Below are 15633 nucleotides of genomic sequence, written 5' to 3' on the forward strand. Positions count from 1 at the left end.
AAAGGATATATTACTTCATTTCCATCTTCCAATTTATTCCTTATCTTTTCTAACACAAGTTTTCCATAGGAACGTTTTCTAGGATTTCCTACAATTTGAAATCCTAAGTGTATGAAAGGGATGATCATAGTTCTATAATTCAACATTGTTGCAAATTTATCTAAGCTTTGGTTTTCAACTACCAACCCCTTAATTTGGATTTTAATAAAATTTACCTTAAGCCATGATGCAATTTTAAAACACTAAAAGGATACATTTTCATCACAAAGATGTTCTGCTTTTCAGCCTTATCTAAGAATACTTACTTTTATCTTTAAAACCCACTCTAAAATTTCTTTGTCTTGTTTATTGTCTCATTATACACATTAAACCTCCAACAAGTACGAAGTATGAGAATCGTGTCAAGGAGTTTCCTTGTCTCAACTAGTGTTTGTAGGGTTTCCATTTACCAATATAGATATTGTTTGTTGTGTTTAAGCATTAGTTTATCTAGCTAAGACATTAGGATCATAACCCATATCTTTCGATAATGTAATATATGAAAATTCCAACCTAATTGAGTCATATGCTTTTTTAAAATATACTTTATTGATAACCCATTTTCTCTTTCTATGTCTTACTTCTTACACACTTTCATTTAATGTCAATATACTATATAAAAGCCTTCTACCCACGATAAAAGTTGGTTATGATTTATTTATCATTTTATTAAGCACTCTATTTAGTATATTTTGTATGATTTTTTTATAAAATATTATAAATGATGCCTATAAAATATATGAGTCTATATTCATCTAAACCTTGCCGATTATTCAATTTGGATGTTAATGTTTTGAATGAGACATTACTTCATATTTGTCACTTTCCTTTATATAAGGTATTTCTCTTCCATGGTTTCCCATAATTAATTTATGAACCTAAAATTGAAACCATCTAGATAAGGACTTTTGTTACTATCATAGTTTCATACTACTTCTTTTACCTCTTATTTTGTGAGTTGTCAAATTAGGTTCATATTATCTACATCGACTAGTGGTATATTCCCCATCTTAAGTTATTTTAAGACCATCATTCTCCTTTAACCTAGACTTTACATTTTTCGAATCCTCATTCAATACATCTTCTATTTGATCCCTAGTATCCTATTTCTAACTCTCCATGAATTAATCATTAAGTGAAAATATTTTTGTGTTTAGATCTCCCATTTCTATCCTTTAGGCTCTAACCTATTATCTAAAAAAGCATTCATATCCTTCTAAGTTTAGCAAAATTTTCATTTCTCTCCTTATTTCTTTCATTTACCCTATTCTAGTTGTCTAATTCGCATACACACACACACAAGCATACATACACACAAACACAAAAATAGACACACATAAAGGCAAAACACAGACATAGACACAAATGTCGACACACACACAAACACTAACATAGACACAAACACAAGTATAAACATAGACTCACACACAGACAAACAAACACACACACACACACACACAGAGACTAGTCACAAACACATACACAAAGATACACACACGAACAAACACATGCACAAAGACAAACAAACACACACATAGGGATTGCAACGGGGCAGGGCGGGGACGGGTTTCGCTATCCCATACCCATCCCCGCAGAAAAAACTCATCCTCATCCCCATCCCCATATCCAAACCCAACGAGTATTAAACTTTTGTTTCATCCCCATCTCCACTGGGTAATGAGTATAATCTTGTACCCATACCCGTACCCGTGTTCTAACTACTTCAATATCATTTTTTATAAAAGAAAAAACAAATTAGACTAAAGAAAACATAATATTATTAAATATTCAATATTAGTAGGATGATTGTTTTTTCTGTATCAGATACTTTGAAATAAATTATAGTTGTTTACATCTTAGATTATATTACCAAATAAAATTTCATGAGAACCAAAACATTTATTAAATTTGCAAACTACAAACATTAATAAAACTTAGTTGATAAAATTAAAAAACATTTAAAAAAAATATAAAAGGAAAATAAATATTCAAATTAAAATATATTTTAAATATTTGTTTACTTCAATTTTTTAAATTCTAATGAATCTTTTTTATACACTAATAAAAGTTATAATACATCCTTTGATCAAAATGACACAAAGAACAAATAATAAACATAATAATAAAATTTTGACATAGATTTTGTATCTTTTGAACTTCAATATATATTGGATAGTGACAAAAAAAATATTCATAGCAATTACATTAAATTTTTATATTGTAGTAAATAAAAGTTATTTATACAATTAAAGTTAAAAAATTATAGTATGATTAAAAATGAGTTAGAAAATAAAAAATAATTAGATGGAATATATCGAAATATTATTCTGCATGATGAAAATAAACAATAAATAAAAATATAAAAAATTAACAAATGTGTGTTTTAGAAATAATTTGAGAGACTATTGAAAGAAATCGCACAAAGAAAATCAAGTGTATAATTAAAAGTATGATAAGATGAAAAATACTTTAGAAATCTAAGAAAACTTTTCAAATATCAACATATATACTCAATGGTTGAAAAATAACGAAAATTATTTTAACGAAACAAAAGAGTTTTTCAAATTAAACAAAAATTAATAATAATAAGTAAATAATTTTTTTATATTACCTTAAATTGAGAGTATAAACATTCTCATGTGAAAGGAAAATATATAATAAATAAAAATATAAAGAAATTATAGAAATATTCAAATGTGAGGCATAAATTTTTTTTAATTAACATACATCATTTTAACATAATTACATAAATGTTATGATTAGATGAAAAATATATTGGAAATGCGAATTAGTTTCATTACAAACCAAATAATTAGAAGAAATAAAAAATAGAAAGTGTGTGTGTATATATATATATATATATATATATATATATATATATATATAGTTACTTAATTAATTGTGAATATTTTAATAATTTAAACGGGAACGGAGATTTGGCGGGGACGGATATTATGGCGGGGATATGTACATCCCCATACTCATCCCCATACCCAATTGAAAAAGTCGGGGATTCCCCATACCCATACCCATACCCAATTAATGCGGAGATTTCTCGTCAAAACAGGGACGGGTTCAGGCAATACCCACGGGGCGGGTTTATTTGCCATCTCTACACACACACACACACACACACACACACAAATACACACAAACAAGACACATACACACTACAACAAAATTGTTAATTAGCCAGGGAAATTAGTGAAGGAATATATTCCTTACTTATTTCTCACTAATTTCTCGCTATTTAGCGAGGGGTCGACGACAAAAAGACTTTGTAGCTAATTAGCGAGGGAATACATTTTTCATTAATTTCTCTTTGTTTAGCAAGAGACCAATGACAAAAAATATTTTGTAGCTAATTAGCGAGGGATCAACTACAAAAATATTTCGTAGCCAATTTGTGAGGGAAATTAATGACATAAATTATTTCTCACTAATTTTTTAGTATTTAGTGAGGGATCAACGACAAAAAAAATTCATAGCAAATTTGTAAGGAAAATTAGCAAGAGAAATTATTTTTCACTAATTTCTCGCTATATAGTGGGGGATTAGTTACAAAAAAAAAAACCCGTACCTAATTCTGAGAAAAACTAGCGAGCAAATATTTTTCTCAGTAATTTGCCATTATTTAGCAAGAGATTAACGATGAAAAAAATTGTGTAGCTAATTTGAAGTTAATTAACTATAATTTAACAGAAGTAGGTTATTATGTCGTTATTCCCTCACAAAATTCATATTTATGTACCTATGAAAAAATATTGTCACAAATCCATAACTAATAGAGAAATTTCTATTTAGCAAGGAAATAAAATCCAAGCTATTCCCACACTAATTTATTTATCACTATTTATTATCTATGACATTGTGTTAATTTATTTTAAATAGAAAAATATTAATTAATATCATTATATATTATTAGAAAAATATCTATTTCTTGCAATTTTTCTGCAAATAATCATCTATAAATGTGTTGTGAGTACACACAACACATATACACACAGACACATACACAAACAAATACACTCATAGATAGATAGATAGACATAGACACACACACACACACAAACATACATACATATACAAATAAATATAAACACACACATACACACATAAACACACATATATAAACAAACATAGACATAAACATACAGAGACGTAAAAATATACATAGACACAGACACACACAAACATAGATACATACACACAAATACACAAATACACAAACACAGATAGACACACAAACATAGATACATACACACATACAAACACAAATACACAAACACAGATAGACACACACAGAAACATAAACACACAAACACAGATATAGACACACTAAAAAACAAAACTCAACACATAGACACAAACATTAGCGTCGGCCTAACCAACTCTATTAATATCCAATAAGAAGCAAACTTGATTAGCATTGACTAATTTAACATTAATACAAATATTTCTTTATTAAAAATATTAAAATATAATTAGCGACAATTTATATTTGATAAAGCCAACTCTCTCAACAGTTAAATAATTTTAAAAAATATACAAATTTTATTTCAAAAAAATTAACTTTTTATTTTATATTATAGTTGACTAAGTTGAGTCTAATAGAGTTACAATTTAGTCAATACTTATATTTAAAAACTAATATGTTTTGTTATAACATTACAAAAATGTTAAGGATGAGCATTAGCCAAAAGCATTAGCGAGAAGAGAAAAATTGACACTAATGGAAATGTGACATAAAAAAAGAGACCAATAAAAAAACATGGAAGCCAACCTTGATAGCATTGGCTAGCGGTGGATGCTAAGTAGAGTTGAACAAAGTATCGGCTAGGTCAACACTAATATATAAAAAAATATCATTAATGAGCGTCGACCTAACTGATGGTAAAGTGAAGCTAGCGTTGGTCTAGCCGGTGCTAATGGATTATAAATTTTAAAATAAATAACGTGATTGTTTCTATCTACATGAGAAATTAACTATTTTCTAATTGTTATGAATTGGTGAAAAGAATAACCAAGTTTAATAATGTTGTAACAAATATTATGGAAATTGTAGACAAACACAAACAAGATAGGGTTGTGAGTGGAACCGATACATCTTCCAACCTAATTGAGTTTGCAATGGTAGATATGCAAAAGTCGGAGGTGATGAATAAATTCGAGGAAGAGTTGAAAGTTGTGGTTGGAAAACATAATTGGTAGAAGAACCTCGCATTCATAAGTTGTCATCGTATACTACACTTCCAGTTCTAGTCCCATATAGCCCCAGCCAAACCAACAATGTGGGAGGCAACACCATCCCAAAGTTTTATCTAGTCTTCATCAATGTATGGGCCATTAATAGAAATTGTAGTGATTTGTATTCTAAATAAAAATAAAGCTATAGATAATTTTGATTCATATGTTTTTCTTTTCATTTAACTTATGTTTATAGATTTTTTGTGGTCGATACATTTTGAAACCTAGTCTCATTAATTCATTTAAACATTAACCAAATTATTTATTTTTTAACATTAAAATAATTAATTATTTTTTAATTTGTTGAACTTTCATTATGTTTATAATTATCGAAGGTGATAAGGAATTTCCCTACTTTCAATGTTTAAGAAGGAATGACAAGTTTGAATGGATAGAATAATGTGAAACAACTTTTCAATAGCTCAAGCAAACCTTGGTTAACCCATTAGTACTACATAAACCTCTTAAGGAATGGCCCATCTTAGTGTACTTGTGTGTTTGATTGGGTACTAAACTCGGTCTTTGTACAGGATATCAATGGCGAACAAAGGCTTATCTACTTCATAAGGAAGGTATTGCAAGGTGTTGAATCCTGTTACCAAAAGTTAGAGAAATCAACAACTCTCGCAATAGTATTTATAGTTAGGCGATTAAGGTATTATTTCCAAAACTATAAAGTTGAGATTAAAATTGACATGTTAATCAGGAAGATGTTCCAAAAGATAGACGTGGTAGAGAGAATGATGAAATGGTCGGTAGAACTATGGGAATATAGTCTGAGTTGTGAGAGTAGGGGACCAGTAAAGGCATAAGCTTTAACAAATTTTGTATCAAAACTATTCGTGCCATCAAGAGATAACACCATACAAGAGGCTAAGGGGATCTTATCGGTTGACAGAACCTCAAATCTAAAAGGTAGTGGTGTAGGATTCATACTGGAAAGGCCATATGGAGTCCTAATCGAATAATTCCTTTGTTTCTCATTCAAGGCGAGTAATAATCAAGTAGAGTACGAAGTCCTAGTTGGAATGAACCTGATGATAAAAATGGGTATGAAGGACTTACTAATCATATGTGATTCACAATTTGTAACCGAACAAGTAGCAAGGAGTTTCATAGCTAGAGACACACATTTAGCAAAACATCTTAAAAACTAAATGAAATATCAAAAAGAATCCTCACATTTCTCGTTGATTTTTGTGCTCATTGACCAAAATGTAAGGATTGATCTCTTATCTCAACGGGCCAGTACTAAACTTTTGTGACATCACCGAACAGTAATTCAAAAAACTTTATCCATTCCTAGTGTTACAATGGATTTCGTCTTTCAAATAGTTGTAGAAGATTCTTGGATAGAGGAATATGTTGATTTGTTAAAATGCGGAGAAACGCGTAAAGATACATGGTGATTGATGGAATCTTATATCGCAATGGATTTTCATCACCCTTATTATAGTGTATTGAGAGCATGTAGGCATAAAAAATTATGGGCAATGTCGATGTCGATTCATGTGGAAGTCATATTGGGGGAAGGGCTTTGTGGTATAAGGTGTTGAGAGCATGACTTTTTGAACCATTATGCAAGAAGATTGTATGCTTTTTGTTAAAAAATGCAAACAATGTCAAAAACATTCAGATATAACAATTATTCCCATTGAACAAGACTACTCGATCATATCGCTCTGACCTTCTTTCCAATAAGAACTGGCAATACGGACTAGATATTCTAGGTCCTTTTCCCCCAACAACAAGACAACTTCAATTCAGTATAGTTTTAGTGGAGTATTTTTTGAGGTGGATTGAAGCAGAATTGGTCGCAAAACTTACGTCTAAACGAGCATGCAAATTCTTATGGCGATTTGTGACATGCCAATTTGGAGCTCCCCCGAACCATAATTACTTTCCTTTGTTGGGCATCCATAAACAAATGAAAAAGCAAAGGTTGCAAATAAAGTCATATTGTGAGGTTGAAAACGAATGGTAGAAGAAAAAAGGTGAATGGGTGGGAACTCTTTCCCAGGTGCTATGGTTATATCACACGATAATCTGAACTAGCACAAGGGAAACTCCCTTTTCATTAGCATATGAAGTTGATGCCATGATTCCAATCGAAGTATAAGTGTCTTCACATTGAGTTCAATATTTCTCTGAAGAAGCAACAATTATTAGACAATCAGCCATGTTGGATATCGTCACAGAGATACGTGAAAGCACTAATGCAGAATAAACTTTTTACAGTGCCCAATATGCATCGGTTCAGGCGCAAAAGAGGCATATGAAGACGCGGTGGCACTTTTGTAATTTTTTTGAACTTTTATGCCTCGGTTGTACATAGAACCGAGGCATAAACCTCCCAAAACTTTTTATCTTTCCCGCTACTTTGATATTTTTAAACAAGTGGAAGGCTTTTATGCCTCGGGTCACATCTAACCGAGGCAGATAAATGTTTATGCCTCGGGTCTCCTATAACCGAGGCAGATAGATGTTTATGCCTCGGGTCTCTTATAACCGAGGCATATAGATGTTTATGCCTCGGTTTAAAATCAACCGAGGCAATCAGTCTTCTTAGGGTTAAAAAGAAACCGCACTACTGTTCTTCTTCTTCGCGCGAGCAACTACAATTTTTTCTCTCTTCCATTTTCGAATGCCAGTTTTGTTGTAGAACGCTACTATTCCTTCGTTGGAGTTTCGTTGCAGCACGCAAAGGTTCTTTCATTGCTCCACCACCGGTCTGTTGTCACACACCATTATCGTCGTCGTAGAGCTTGCAAAGTCGCCATTGTTGTCGTTCAATCTCGCTTTTGGTATGCGCTTCTCCTTTTTCTAATTATGAAACCCTTCTATGTGTTGAATGTGCGATTTGGCTCACGGTGGTTCAACTGTTGGCGGTTTAACGTTTTCCGTTTTGATATGGTGGTGAAGGGAGGTTGTTTTGTGTCACCGGCGAGATGACTGGAGGTGTTGTGAAGCTGTTTCGGCGTGATGCGGTGGTCGAAGATGGTGGTGACGGCACGCTGGCGACATTTAGGGTTTGAATGGTGGTTAGGGTTTCTGATTTGGGGGAATGTTGATGATGATGATGTGGCACACTGTGGTTGGTGCATATGTGTGTACAAGGATCATGGCCACGTGTCTTGCTATTATTAGATCAGAAAGTTTTTTTTTTTTTAAATTCGTGATACCCATTAGGCCTCGGTTCCCTCCAGAACCGAGGCAGTAACCCTTGCATATGCCTCGGTTCATAACTGAGGCATAAACAAATCATTTTTTACCTCATCAGTATATGTCTCGGGTGTGAAACCGAAGCCAAAAGGTCAAAATAATCGCGGTCAAATCCCTCTCCTGCACTAGTGAAGGGCCCGACTGCAAACAATCACAGCAAAATGAAGAATGAAGGCAAGACATGTTGCTTGAGTAAAACCCAAAATGTTTCAAGAGGGAGATTTGGTGTTGGAAAAGAAATCTTACTCTCAAATAGAAGACAAACTATCACCCAACTGAGTCAGGCCTTATCGGGTACGTCGGGTCATCGAAAAAAGAGCCTATGTGTTGGAAACTTTAGATGGGGGAAAGGTACCATGAACTTGGAATGTAGCAAATCTCCATTTTTATTACAACTAGAGATAGTAGCAATATACTCTTTTCTCCTTACATATTTACAAGGTTTTTAATGAGGCAAGAATAAAGGAAAATCTTGGACGCAAGCATCAAGTTTATTCGAGACCATCTAAAATGTAAGCATATTTTCTAAGGTCTTGTAAAATGCAATACTCGAATCCAATCAAGCGTTTCAATCATCCTCATTGCATAAATAGAGAAATCATCCAAAGGCTCGTTAGAAGAAAAGATAAAATGGACACACCAATAGCTAATAAATAGACATATGTTATAGCCATACAAAATGTGTAGAGTCATCATACAAAGGGTACGAATCACTAACAAAAAGATATAGGTCACCAAGTTTTTTGTTTCTACCAAATAGATGATAAGGCAAATACATAAGTTAATTTTTCAAGCCACTATGTTTCCATCAACCACCATCTTAAAAGAATCAAGGCATGAGGTGTGCAAGTCAGGATAAAGGACAGTTAGCTACTCGGTAGCATCATTAAAACCCTCCATGAAACTCTTGGTGTTCTCTTCCTTAGCATCATCAAGAGCATTTTCTAGAGAAGTCTTTGAGTTAGACAACTTCCTTCTCCTCTCAATCGGCTTTGTCTTTTGATCATTCTTCCCCTAGTTTCCTGAGATCCTCCGAAATCTAACCTAACTTTGCATAATGCTTATTACGCTACAATTCAATGTCCACCAGGACCTTCTTCAATTTATTGATGGTATCTTTTGTTTTGGTCCATTCCTCAGTGGTGTTTCTCTATAGTTATTCATCTTCGATCAGTTAGCATTTGACTGTTATGGTAAGGTTCTTCATACCCTGTATAATGCTCGCCTATTTAGAAGGGGTTGAGGAAGAGGCCATTTAAGGGAGGACATTTTCTGCATGCTTTTCAGCATGATAAATCTTCTCCTGAGAGCAAGATTGTTTGCTACCAACATGAGGATTGGAGGTACATGTTTAGTGTTTTTTTTAGGGTTTCTGTGTTAGTCTCTTCAGAATCAGTAATCGGGAGAACAATAACAGTTCTCCCAACAACACGCAGTTTCATAGCAATCACTTCTTTCCTTTGCATCTTCTTCAAACGTTGTGCCATCTCCTAACGCGTAAGCAGCACTTGTCAAGGAAAAAGATAATGGATATTAATAAAAGTACGCATAAAAGGAAAGGGGAAAATAGAATAGTACCAATACAAGCCTTAAGTTCTATGGTCGAAATCAAGTTTAGGGATAACAAAGGTGTTGAATATAACACCTAGTTCGATTAGTTGGTTGCAAACGGCTCTTTCCTCTATCCTTAAATCTTCACTCTAGCTACCCTACTAGGATAGGGGGAACCCAACCAGTATAGATGAAATCCTTCAAGGATATTGGGCCTGTTTGGGGATGAGCAGATTTTCAAAAGTTTCCTTTTAAAATGTTTATATGAGGATTGGTACTCTGTGACTAACACCCTATTGTTAAAAGTGCTTATGAATGTCCATGAAGAACAACCAGAGGTCTTTGATTCAAAAAAATAGAAAAACATGTTTGTTGAAGGAACGATACCAAGGTGAGTACATAAAATGTGAAAAGCCCTAACAAATGCCCAACTATTTGGATGAAGTTGGGCAGGAGCAATGTTTATGGTACTAAGTAACTCCTTTTCAAATGGGTCAAGTGGAAGTCGTACTCCAAGTTCAGAAAACACAATGGTGTAAGAATAATAGAAGGGTGTATTCTCATTTCTGCCATCCTTGCATATTGGTTCTTTAGGGTAACATGGATCCACTACTACATGATGTTCACATTCATTCCTACTCAAGATTTAAGAATGGAGGAAAGAACAAAATTTTAGGATGGATGTCTATGAGGAGGTTTCCCTAACAAAGTTTAACTTCACCCAAAGATAAAGGCTGAAATAGTCCATGAATGCGAGCAGAAAAAAGAAAAAAAAGGAAAGGAGTAAAGTGGCGTATCTAAAATAACTTGAGGGAAGACAAAACTTGAAGAGGGTGTAGCCAAAGAAATGCTATGAAGTGGAGAAGTTCAAGGAAGAAATGAGAGTTAATGAAGTGAGTTGAAGAAATGAAAACTCGACTCTTGGTGTGACCTGCATTGAATGAAGTTAGAGCTTTTTGGAGGCTTAGGTTGGCCCGACTCAACTTTTGGTCAAGGTAGGCCCAGCTTGACCTTTGGCCTGAGTCATCCCAGCTTGACCTTTGGCTCGGCCCTACCCGTCTCTATCTTATGCCCAACCCAACCCGACTTTTTGGCCCGGTCGGGCTTGCCTATATCTTCTATTGACTAAACTCGACCTTTGGTGCAACTTGCCCTGTCTCAACCTTTTACTTGTCCTAGCCTGTCTAGACCTTATGGTCGGTCCGACCCAGCTCAACCTTCAGGAAGGGTTAGCCATGCTTGACCTTCGTTCTCGATCATCTCAGCTCGACATTCGGCCCGATCCAGCTTGGCTCGACCTTCGGGAGGCCCATCCCGGTTGACCTTCGGCCCAACTCGACCTTCGACCCAGGTTGGCTCTACTCAACCTTTTACCCGACCTAGCTCTTCTCAACTTTTGGCTCAACCCGACTTGACTTTTTGGACCTGTTAACTCTTTTTGTCCTAACCAGTGAGCAATTCCACATCTTGGAGAATTTTAATTTCCTTCTTTTTTTAGTGAATTTTAAATTATACTATTTTAGTTATTTGAAATATCTTGTTAAAATTTCTCAATTCCATTTTCCTTTTAATTTTCTCATCCAAACATATTGTTTTCCTTAAAAATGTTTTAAATTCTCCAAATAAATAAATTACTCTCTTAACTATCTCATCAAACATATGATAAAAACTAGGAGATGGTGTGGTGGTGGGTTCAATACCAATCGGATCATTGGATTTGGTTAATTCGTCCTAAAGCCCGATTGGGTATTTAAGAGAAACCATACCCATTCGTATTTTTAGTTAAATAAAAATATTATTTTAGAAATAGATAGAAAATATAGGATACTATAATAATAACCCTAGTGAGACCTACTCATTGATAATATAAATTGCGAGTCGCACGCATGAAGCAGTACGGGACAAGAAGATGTTAGGGACCCAATGAAACATCAATGAAAATGTGAAGAACAACCAAAGGTGTTTAATTTAATTTTATGTGTTAATTAATTGGACCCACATGAATTCTACATAGAGTTATGCTCAACTCTGGTGCTCTTTTTTCCTTAATTATTATATAATGCAGGCCTCCTCCATTCCCTAACCCCACCACCACCCCCCCTCTCACTCTCTTTCTCTCTCTATCTCTCACTCACACACACACACACACGCCCTCTCTGTCTTTTCTTCCTTTCACTTTTCCTTACTTTATTTTCAGCTATAAATCATTCTCCTTCTTGCTCTACCATTTTCATGTCCTGTTAGAAGTTTGAGAAGAAGGGAGAAACATGAAAGATGGTGGTAGGAAGCAGGGTGCACCCTCACCCTGTGCTGCATGCAAACTCCTCAGGAGAAGGTGTGCTCAGGATTGTGTTTTTGCTCCTTATTTTCCTGCTGATGAACCCCACAAGTTTGCAAATGTTCACAGAGTCTTTGGTGCCAGCAATGTCAATAAGATGCTTCAGGTTCATTCCTCTCTTACATTATTCATTCCTTCAGGATTCTCTTTATTATGTATTTCCCACTTTTTTTTAACTTAGTTCCCATGCATCTGATCAACATTTTAGTTTTCACAAACAAAGATATATATATGTATCAGGAGTTAGATGTGATACTATAATGTTCTTGAGATTTATGCCACTATGTTACTGTCAGTTAAACTATACCTTGGAGACATAAAAACTACATATGGTTGATGTTTATTCCTAGGTGCCTTCTTAGGTTTCTCTTTTTCTTCCAAAAATGTAACTAAGAAATACTGAAACTGATAAATCAAGTTTCTGAACAAAATTCTTTTCCAATAAAATGAAAAATTAATAACGTAAATAACTTAAACAGTTTTTTTTTTCTCTTTCTCTCCAACCACCTTTCAAGCGTATGAACTCTATTAGGTTCAAAGACTGCACATTCAGAAGTCACTTTCTTAACGAATTTATGATGTCTGTTATTGGTATAAAGATCAACAACCTTGCAGACTACTGCGACGCTTTCCTTGACCGCAGCTGAATCTTTCACATTATTTTCTTGTAAGCTTTAACAGGCTTCTAATCTTCAAATTATGTCTTTTCGTCTTACCTTAAACTATTTAAATCATATAGCTAGTACATTTGTTTATGACATGTTTCTATCTTCCGCCAATTATTTTCCATTGTTGTGGAACTATAGCATCTACAAATTTCGTAATATTATATATGAAAATGATTTGGTGTGAAAAAGTTTGAAAAGAGTACTAGCTTAATTTATTTGTATGTATAGGAAGAGGAATATAATATAGAATTATTGGTACGTGTGAATTAAGCTTTTGAGAGAAGTGATTGTGAAAAACCACGAATTGATACTTTTTTTTCTAAGTAGCCCTTGAAAAATTAGAAAAGGTGGAGAAGATTAGGCATTCGGCGCCTTCAAACCTCACATCTCACGTCCTAATCCCTTTGTCTGCTTTTCCATTCCTTCATATTTCAATATTAGGTCAGTCTCATCTTTTGGTCTGCCATGTGTTGGTTAAAAAATAAAAAAAGAATAAGACAAGTGAAAATTAAAAAATAAAAATAAAAAATCTTATTTGAAAAAAGCCTTATATTATTTAGATTTTTTAGAAACTAAAATATTGTATCTCTTTCTTCATGGATCGTATCTTCGGCCACCCAATAGGAGCATCAAAACGTGGTTTTGTTACCAAAAGTCAGGGTCAAGCACAACACAAAGCCAAACTTAACAAGCAACGTACGTGCGTGATTGTGTGAAACCACGTTTAAGAATCCAAACTCCACTTCACCTTCTATTGTCACAAACCAAAAAGAAAAAGAAATGATTGAAGTAACATCCTGCTTCTGCACCACGTGAAGCTGTTTTTGCCACAAATTTTTTAATCAGTACCATTCAATAAAATTACTCATTTCGTTGTCAAACATCAAATATTTTAACTTACCGGATTCTTTGACATACTTTTATTGCTAAAACAATTTCATTAACTAGTTCAAAAATAAAACAACAATAATAATAATAATATACCCTCTTTCTTCTCTAGTCCTATAGTAAAACTTGAGAAAATCGAGAAAATTATTTAAGAAAAAAAAATACTTTTAAAATTTGATGAACCTTTTTCTCTCTTGATCTTTTTCATGTCCCTTCTCTTTTTCAGCAACGACTTTTGATTTATCTATGTATTTACTGTTTACTGACTAGAAAAAAAAATATTTAGTCATTAAGGATGCTTTTGTTAAAAAGGTTAACACAGAAGATAAGTTGAAGATCTTTATAAAATAACAAGACAAACTTCCAAAAAAGGACAGAGATTAATATAATACAGGTGATGCAATATGAGAAGAAAAAAAAGAAGTGAAAGTAGTGTTGAAGCATATGATGAAAGTGTTAGAAAAGCAAGCCGTGAAAGTGACATTAATGTTATATATCAGAAACATTTTGTTCATGAGTTATTTCAGTGGAAGCTTATAATGAATAGAATAGAATGAATTTGAAAGAAAAAGTAGAATAGAAATGAATTTGATGGTGTGTGTTACAGGAGTTACCAGAACATCAGAGAGGAGATGCAGTGAGCAGCATGGTGTATGAGGCAAATGCAAGAGTAAGGGACCCTGTGTATGGGTGTGTTGGGGCCATTTCATCTCTTCAGCAACAGATCGATGTGTTACAGACCCAATTGGCAGTGGCTCAAGCCGAAGCTGTGCACCTCAGAGTGCGCCAGAGTGCATCTCTCTACACTCCCACCAGCCCTACCAACACTGCCTCTCCATCATCCAAGAACATTCACTCACAATCCAAACCTATTTTTCACATCGACATGGACATGGTGGTGGACCACACCACCTACACTGATTCAATCTGGTGATTCATACTATTATATAATAATTCTTAGACACAAAACCACAAACAGACTAAGGAATGCCTTCTTTATTATCGTTATAAAGTTTGTTGGAAACCGCAAAACTCATACGTGAGACTCGTTTCACAAGTGTTTGTGATTTCTAATGGATTTTAAGCAATAATAAGAAATGTGTTACTGTTCAAAAGTCATTTCTCATTGTAGGAGGCGGCGGTGCCGGTGAGAGCTGTGGCGGACACTGTTCGCCCGCTTAATTACTTTGGTTTGGAAAATAGATTTCTTAATTAATTACCTTTTCACAATATATGTGGTTCTGTATATATTATGGTTATGTGGTAAGGGTTGGATTCTGGACTTTTTTGGTGGAGAAAGGTTTCGTGGACTTTTATGTTGTTTTTCTCTGGTGCCCTATAGACACATTGATTTTCATTTGTACTACGTTGGGGCCTTCACTATATAGAAGATATCATTTTGAGGTTTTAGTACTAATGTCGATCACTTTTTTCTCTGTTGTTTTCTTTTGTCTTCTTTAGTTTTCTCTAATTATAGTTAGAGACCATTTTTAGCATTAAAAAACAAAAAACGCTGCATGATTAGCAAAAGGTGAAAAATGGATGTGCTTTTACTTTTTAAAACAAAATGTTGTGGCTCAAGATGACAACTTATTCATCCCACTGTAAATAATATAAAAGGGTTTGAGTATAGTGGTATTGATTAAGACAAGTAATAATAATTTGTCTCCTAATTATGAA

At 33.9% G+C, this 15633-nt stretch overlaps 1 protein-coding gene across 1 annotated transcript; it reads left to right on the forward strand.

The window, feature by feature from the left end:
• The first annotated feature begins 12139 nt into the window (after window positions 1–12139).
• LOC114176242 (LOB domain-containing protein 4-like) lies at window positions 12140–15370 on the forward strand. The gene is made up of 2 exons (XM_028061212.1): window positions 12140–12503; window positions 14561–15370. The coding sequence occupies exons 1-2, from the start codon at window positions 12327–12329 to the stop codon at window positions 14885–14887; spliced, it is 504 nt and encodes a 167-aa protein (XP_027917013.1). The 5' UTR covers window positions 12140–12326; the 3' UTR covers window positions 14888–15370.
• The last annotated feature ends 263 nt before the right edge of the window (window positions 15371–15633 follow it).

The sequence above is a fragment of the Vigna unguiculata genome, chromosome 3 (assembly GCF_004118075.2).
Source record: "Vigna unguiculata cultivar IT97K-499-35 chromosome 3, ASM411807v1, whole genome shotgun sequence".
Lineage (NCBI taxonomy): Eukaryota > Viridiplantae > Streptophyta > Magnoliopsida > Fabales > Fabaceae > Vigna > Vigna unguiculata.

Bases quoted from the DNA above. Each gene is read 5' to 3' on its own strand.
- LOC114176242 (XM_028061212.1), top strand. From the start codon at position 12,327: ATGAAAGATGGTGGTAGGAAGCAGGGTGCACCCTCACCCTGTGCTGCA. The intron at 12,504-14,560 runs GTTCATTCCTCT...TGTGTGTTACAG, and splicing joins ATGTCAATAAGATGCTTCAG to GAGTTACCAGAACATCAGAG.